Source organism: Anas acuta, chromosome W, assembly GCF_963932015.1.
Source record: "Anas acuta chromosome W, bAnaAcu1.1, whole genome shotgun sequence".
In the NCBI taxonomy this organism is placed as follows: domain Eukaryota; kingdom Metazoa; phylum Chordata; class Aves; order Anseriformes; family Anatidae; genus Anas; species Anas acuta.
The window spans coordinates 11468323-11475938 of NC_089016.1; the positions used below are offsets into that span (position 1 = coordinate 11468323).

The 7616-nt window shown below is 46.6% G+C and overlaps 1 protein-coding gene across 1 annotated transcript; it reads right to left on the bottom strand.

Annotated features, from left to right (window-relative positions):
• Positions 1–333: 333 nt before the first annotated feature.
• Positions 334–7394, bottom strand: LOC137846917 (olfactory receptor 14C36-like). Its single transcript, XM_068665024.1, has 2 exons — positions 6504–7394; positions 334–411 (listed from the first exon to the last, which is right to left on the bottom strand). Exons 1-2 carry the CDS (start codon positions 7392–7394, stop codon positions 334–336), a joined length of 969 nt encoding a protein of 322 aa, XP_068521125.1.
• Positions 7395–7616: the final 222 nt, after the last annotated feature.

Below are 7616 nucleotides of genomic sequence, written 5' to 3' on the forward strand. Positions count from 1 at the left end.
TTTTCCTCTGCACCCCTGCACATGGGCACTGCCCCTGCAGAGCCAGACCAGGTATCAGAGGAAGGACATCAGACAAAGAAGGCAGTGCAGGCTCCTTCAGTTTGTTTACATTCACACAGAGCGTGGCTCCACATGCACAGTGTCTATGAGCTATGTTTGAAAGGTACAAACTGAAATGGAAAGGTGAAGAACAATATCATTTTAATGGGCAACATTAGCTGAATTAATATCTGTAATAAGAATATGCACAGCCACAAACAAAACAAAACAAAACAAAACAAAACAAAACAAAACAAAACAAAAGTATATTGGCTATTCCTCCACTTATTGGCATTACAAGTCATGTGCAGAAGCAGATAGGGAATTTCTTGCATCCAAAACACATCTAGTTATCAATTTCCACAAGGCATGCTTGAGATCCTGGCTCCTCATGCTACAGATCAGGGTGTTCACTGCTGAAGGCAGCACCGAGTACACAACTGCCACCAGGGGTCCAGGGATGGGGAGGAGATGGAGGGAGGCTTCAGGTAGGCAACCATGACAAGGCTGAGAAAGAGGGACACCATGGCCAGGTGAGGGAGGCACGCAGAAAGGGCTTTGTGCCAGCCCTGCCGTAGAGACAACAGGACTGTCACCTAGATACACAAGGTCAAATCCAAATACACTGCTCCTACCTGTGGCAGCTGGGCTCTTGGCCCTGAGCCCCTCCTGGATGCTGGGACTGCTTCCCCAGCTCCAGAAGAGAAGGGAAGAGGAGGATACTGAGACCAGTGAATTTCCGCTGAGTTCTTTATTGTCTTTAACTAACAAGGAAGCCTGGTTCTGTATGTACATTAGATTATATAGTCAAAGCTAACACAAAAAGTAATATTCAGAATGTTAAGAATTCGATTATTAAAACCAAAATAAAATATTGTTCAAATATTAACAGAGAAAAATATTTTTTAAAATGCTGTATCATTTTCTGAAATACCCTTTGATATCTGTTAGGACTAGTATTATTGATTATGTTATGATAACACTAGTAGCTATAAAAATCATATATAATATGAATCACAATATGAATGATAATATTTTATTATTAAGTATATATCTTTAGAATACATCACTGATGCTTAAGAAGCATGTATTGAAAAAGTTTCCTCACTGCATGCTTGAGCTCCTGGTTCCTCATGCTGTAGATGAGGGGGTTCACTGCTGGAGGTACCACCAAGTACAGAAATGACACCACCAAGTCCAGGGATGGGGAAAAGATTGAGGGAGGCTTCAGGCAGGCAAACAGGACAGTGCAGACAAACACAGAGACCATGGCCAGGTGAGGGAGGCACCACTCTCTGGGTATGACCTTCAAGCCAACCCCTTATGCACTGAATGGTTCACCCATCAAATGCGTCTCTCTCCAATCTGGAAACCAGGATGTCATGTGGGACTGTGTCAAAGGTCTTACAGAAGTCCAAGTAGATAACATCAGTCGGTCTTCCCTTGTCAGGCACAATTTAATCTTTGGTGAAGCCATGCTGCCTGAGATCACCTCTTTGTCTTGCATGTGCCTTGACACTGACTCCAGGAGGACCTTTTCCATGATCTTGCCAGGCACAGGGGTGAGGCTCACCATTTGGTAGTTCCCTGAGTCCTCCTTTCTACATTTTTTTAAACAGGGCTGATATTTCCCTTGTTCCAGTTAGCAGGGACTTCACCTGACTGCCAGGACTTTTCAAATACGATGGAGAGAGGCTTGGCAACTACATCAGCCAATTCCTTCAGTACCCTGGGATGCATGTCATCAGGCCCCATAGACTTGTACTTGTTGAGTTTCATCAGATGGTCTCAAATCTGCTCTTCACTGACAGTGGGTGGGACTTTGTGCCCAGAACCCAGGAAGAGCCAGATGTGGGGGTGCAGAATCTCCCCTCCCAGTGGCTGGGGTCAGGCCTTGGCTCTTCTGCTTCAACAAAACGAAAAAAATACTTTTCTCAGCACAGTGCTTTGCCCGTCTGTAATCATGGCTTCCAATTTTCCAGTTCCTGCCTTCATACATCCCTGGAGAGGTTATGTTAGTAATAGCCCTCACTGGGACCCATTAATACTTCATGTCACTTCAACTTTTGTGGCTCCTGACTTGACTTGCTCAAGCGGTTACATCATTCCCCTCTCAGTACCTGAGCTTCATAGATTCAACACCAAAATACACCATGGACCTCATAAAAATGAAGAAGTTCCTAACATTTCTACCACAGTTTTCTTAAAGACTTCAAGATTTGTTCAGCTAATTGCAGAGCTTGCATGATGTAGTTAAGGAAGAAGATTTCAAAAAGCATCTAATCAAAAACTTCTTGTTTCAAAGTCTGAATTTTGCTGCATTTCAGTTTTGAGCATCATTCTCCTATTGCTGTTCATCCTGGCTGACTTCTTTGGAGACCTCCATCAGGAGGAAAAGCAGAGTCTGGAGGTCTGACAGCTCCACTGCCAGCAGTGGTCTTTGTCCCTGTAACTGCAGCCCAGTCCAGCACATGAAACCCTTTCTAAGACAAGTCAGGTGTTCTTTGGAAACAAAATAAATATTAAAATTAAATTAAATTAAATTAAATTGAATTAAAATATTAAAATAAAATATTAAAATAAAATAATAAAATTGAAATAACCGTTGGAATCTGAGAAATTCAGCTTAAATCTTAGTAGAAGCCTGGACATCCATAGTGTCTCTTGGGTTTTCTGTGGAAAACTCAGGAAGAAAAGTAAAGAAAATATATCTTCAAGTGGTTGTAGCTGTACCCATGAGCTTGGCCTCTTTTGGGAAATCATCTCCTTCGAGCCACAGAAACCTAAACTGAGTAATGTGAAAAGACGTGCCCAGTCAATAGAGTAGGGCAAAGTCATGCTTCTTTTGCTATAGATGCAGAAGGCAAAAAGAATTGCATTGTGCTTTATACCTACTAGGAGGAAAATTAACTCTGTCCTAACTGAAACCAGGACAAGGGTGCACTCTATTCCATCATCCAGGTCATTGACAAATAAGTTGAACAGGACTGGACTCAGTGTATATCCCCGGGGGACACTGCTGGCTACAAGCCTCCAACTAGTCTCTGTTCCACTAAGCACGACCCTCTGAACTCTGCCGTCCAGCCAGCTCACAACCCACCTCACCGACCACTCCTCCATCTCACACTTCCTGAGCTTGCCCATGAGGATGTTATGGGAGACAGTGCTGAAAGCCTTGCTGAAGTCAAAGTAGACAGGCTCCCCAGGGAAGTGGTCACTGCACCGAGCCTGACTGAATTTAAGAAGAGATTGGACTGTGCACTTAGTCACATGGTCTGAACTTGGGTAGACCTGTGCGGTGTCAAGAGTTGGACTTGATGATCCTTAAGGGTCCCTTCCAACTCAGGATATTCTATGATTCTATGATCTGCTGCTCTCCCCTCACCCACTCAGCTAGTCATTCCATCATAGAAGCCTATCAAGTTGGTGAAGCATGGTTTCCCTTGGTGAACCCGTACTGACTACTCCTGATCACCTTCTTCTCTTCCACATGCTGGAGATGACCTCCAGGATAAGCTGTTCCATTGCCTTTCCAGGGACAGAGGTGAGGCTGACCGGCCTGTAGTTGCCTGGGACCTCCTTCTTGCCCTTGTTGAAGACGGGTATGACATGAGTTTTCTTCCAGTCTTCAGGCAGCTCTACTGTTCTCCATGACCTTTCAAAAATGATGGAGAGTGGGCCAGCAGTAACATCCGCCAGCTCCCTTAGCACTCATGAATGTATCCCATCGGGGTGCATGGATTTGTGGCTGTCAAGTTTTCCTAAGACATCTCTGGCCTGATGCTCTTCAACCAATGGAGAGTCCTCATTTCTCCAGATTTCCTCCCTTGTTCCTAATGCCAGAGATTCCGGAGGGCTGCTCTTAGCAGTGAAGACTGAAGCAAAGAAGGCATTCAGTAATTCTGCCTTCTCTGTGTTCTTTGTCATGAGGACGCTTAACTCGTTAAGCAGTGGGCCCACATTTTCCTTCCTCTTCCTTCTGCTCTTGATATATTTGAAAAGGACCTTTTCTTGGACAATGTCCTTATATTCTTCCCAAGTGGCTTGTCCCTTTTTTCCACGTTCTGTACACTTCCTTCTTCCATTCAAGTCACTCCAGGATCTCCTTGATCATCCAAGCAGGTGTCCTGCTCCCTTTGTCTGACATTTTGCTCACAGGAATACATAGCTCTTGAGCTTGGAGGACTTGGAGGTCAGTGCGCTATTGCTGCCGGTGCACCATTGTGGCAGCCATAGGCACCTGCTCTTCGGCTCTCAGCAACCCCACAACAGAAGGGTCCTGTGTGAGACCAGGCAAGGTAGACAACTATTTGACGTTCTCTGTATTCACGGCAGTTATGCCAACAGCCCTCTGGTACCCTTTTTTTTACTTGTTTGCCCTTGGAAATAGCCAGAAACGCAGTCTGGAGGCATATCATTAGGGTTACCTAATGATGTTCAAATTACTCAAGAGCTATCGCGTCCGGCCTGAAAGAAAGAAGGGGAAGGTGCCATGCCTTGTTCCCTCCACCAAGTGGATTCATGAGTGTCATACCAGAAGCACCTCAAATAATATTTATTGGTGCAGAGTTATGGAAAGCATCACAAGCCCATATTTGCTTTCCTAGTGGTAACTTAATAGTTTCTTGCAATAAGTAGTTGCTTTACAGGTAGGGATTTGTAGCAATTTGTAATACAGACATTCACAAAAACAGAGCAATGAGGTGTCCGTGTCCTTTTGTACTACGGAATCCTACCAACCTACTGCTGTGATCCATGGGCAAGCTGACCCACATAGGTCCTGATCGTTGATACTTTGATGCCCTTGGAGAGGTCCTCAAAGCTGCAGGAGCAACCACAGACCTGGGGCTTGGAGACATCCTTTTGCTGCAGAGAACAGATTCAACCACAGGACCATTCAGATATCGGAGTGACAAGAAACTGGCTTTTTTTCTGCTGCCCCCTTGCACACAGCCGGGCCTGTGGCTCATCTCCATGTAGAGGATGAGGAGTCAAAGCTCTGCTGGTGCCTGAGTAAGGGAGAAATACTCCACCTGTGGAAGCGCAGGGCTGGTGGGGAGGTGGCACAGGACAGGCACTGGCCTCTTTCTCCTACTCCCCACACAGGGAGCCTTGAGAGCACAGGTCAATGTCTGTACTGCCCACAGGTGCCTGCAGTCTTGTATCCTCAAGAACCATCTTCTGTATTCTGTATGTAACATTTTTACTTTTTTTTTTTTTTTTTTCCTCACGGTGTGGGGCCAGCATTGGTTGACCTGGTACCTGGCAGTGAAAGGCTGTGTCTCACACTGTTGTGGTTTAACCCAGCCGGCAGCTAAACACCATTCAGTCACCCTCCCCGCTCCCTCTCTGGGGTGGGGGAGAGAAACAGGAAAATGAAGCCTGTGGGATGAGATAAAGACAGTTATTAGGACAGAAAAAAATGGTAATAGTACTACTAATAATAATGTGTATGAAAAAAGTGATGCGCAATGCAATTGCTCACCACCCGCTGACCAATGCCCAGCCTAACCCCAAGCGGCCGCCCCCCCGACCCTGGCTAAACACCCCTATCTATTGTTTAGCATGATGTCAGATGGTATGGAATACCCCTTTGGGCAGTTTGGGTCAGCTGTCCTGAGTCTGTCCCCTCCCAGCTCCTGCTGCACCCCCAGCCTGCCCACTGGCAGGACAGAGCAAGAAGCTGAAAAGTCCTTGGCTTGGTGTAAGCACTGCTCTGCCACAATTAAAACATCGGTGTGTTATCAACATTATTCTAATCTTAAATCCCAAACACACCACCCTACCAGTTGCTAGGAGGAAAATTAACTCTATCCTAGCTGAAACCAGGACAAGTGAGCAGCTCCTTGGGTGTATTCCTGACACCAGCTTTGCAAGAAGCAGAGATGTGGCAGAGATGCCACTGCAGAGACAACTTTCACCAAGGTACACGAGACCTAAGGGCTTAGTCAAGTACAAGAGCTCAAGAGAACAACTTAGAAGCCAAAAGAGAGCAACAGTGAAAAGGCCACATCCTGCTGCTGGCCATGGCTCCAGGGAAGCAGCAGCCCCAACCTGAAGGCGGCAGAAAGGCAGAGCCCAGCGGGCAGTGAGGGGTAGTCTCAAGGTCCACTGGGGCTGCTCCTCTGTGTGGCAGCAGCTCCAGAGGAGATGGGAAGAGATAGCATCTGAGACCAATGAAGTTCTCGTGGATTCTTTATTCTCCTTATCCAAACAGGAAGCAAAGTTCTGCAGGTATATAGGATGATTGGGTGAAAGCAAATAAATTAAAAAAAATATAATAGACAGAATGCCATGAACAGAATTCAACCAAAATCAGAATTTTAAGAGATAATATTAATAATAATAAAAGAATTGCAAGCTATTGTACAAAGAGATTGTTCAGATAACCTGTGCATCCATTTAATATTATAGGCACACTATTGATGGAAAAGAAACATGTATCCAATGAATTTCCACAAGGCGTCCTTGAGCTCCTGGTTCCTCATGCTGTAGATGAGGGGGTTCACTGCTGGAGGCACCACCGAGTACAGAAATGACACCACCATGTCCAGGGATGGGGAAGAGATGGAGGGGGGCTTCAGGTAGGCAACCAAGGCAGTGCTGAGAGTTAGAGAGACCACAGCTAGGTGAGGGAGGCACGTGGAAAAGGCTTTGTACTGGTCCTGCTCAGAGGGCATCCTCAGCACAGCCCTGAAGATCTGCACATAAGAAAATGAAATGAAAACAAAACACGCAAATGCTAAACAGAAACTAATTACAAGAAGCGCAGCCTCCCTGAGGTAGGCATCTGAGCAGGAGAGCTTGAGGATGTGAGGGATTTCACAGAAAAACTGGTCCAAAACATTGCCTCGGCAGAGGGGCAGGGAAAATGTATTGGCCGTGTGCAGGACAGCATGGAGAAAGCCACTGCCCCAGGCAGCTGCTGCCATCTGGGCACAAGCTCTGCTGCCCAGGAGGCTCCCGTAGTGCAGGGGCTTGCAGATGGCAACGTAGCGGTCGTAGGCCATGACGGTGAGAAGGGAATACTCTGCTCCAACCAAGAAAACAAAAAATAAGATCTGTGCAGCACAGCCTTGATAGGAGATGGTCCTGGTGTCCCAGAGGGCATTGGCCATGGCTTTGGGGACAGTGGTGGAGATGCAGGCCTGATCGAGGAGAGCAAGATTAAGGAGGAAGAAGTACATGGGGGTGTGCAGATGGTGGTCGCAGGCTACAGCGCTGAGGATGAGGCCGTTTCCCAGGAGGGCAGCCAGGTAGATGCCCAGGAAGAGCGCGAAGTGCAGGAGCTGCAGCTCGCGCGTGTCTGCGAATGCCAGCAGGAAGAACTCACTCACAGAGCTGATGTTGGACATTTGCTGGTTCTGGACATGGACACTGCCAAATGAGAAAAAAAAAATAGAGAGTGTTACGAGTAATGTCTCTGAGCAAAATTGAGAAAATTCCCAATTAAAGCCTTACATTCCCTGTTTCCAAGAAGACCTTTGCCTATATCCCTGTCTGGATCCCTGCTGTGTGCTTGCTGAGTGTCCTGTACACTGCAGCATCCTCTCCCCAGCAGCTCCCAGTGAGCCTGC

Coding starts and splice junctions, on each gene's coding strand:
- LOC137846917 (XM_068665024.1), bottom strand. CDS start 7,394: ATGTCCAACATCAGCTCTGTGAGTGAGTTCTTCCTGCTGGCATTCGCA. Junction 412..6,503: donor GGAACCAGGAGCTCAAGGAC/GCCTTGTGGAAA, acceptor CAGGATCTCAAG/CATGCCTTGTGGAAATTGAT.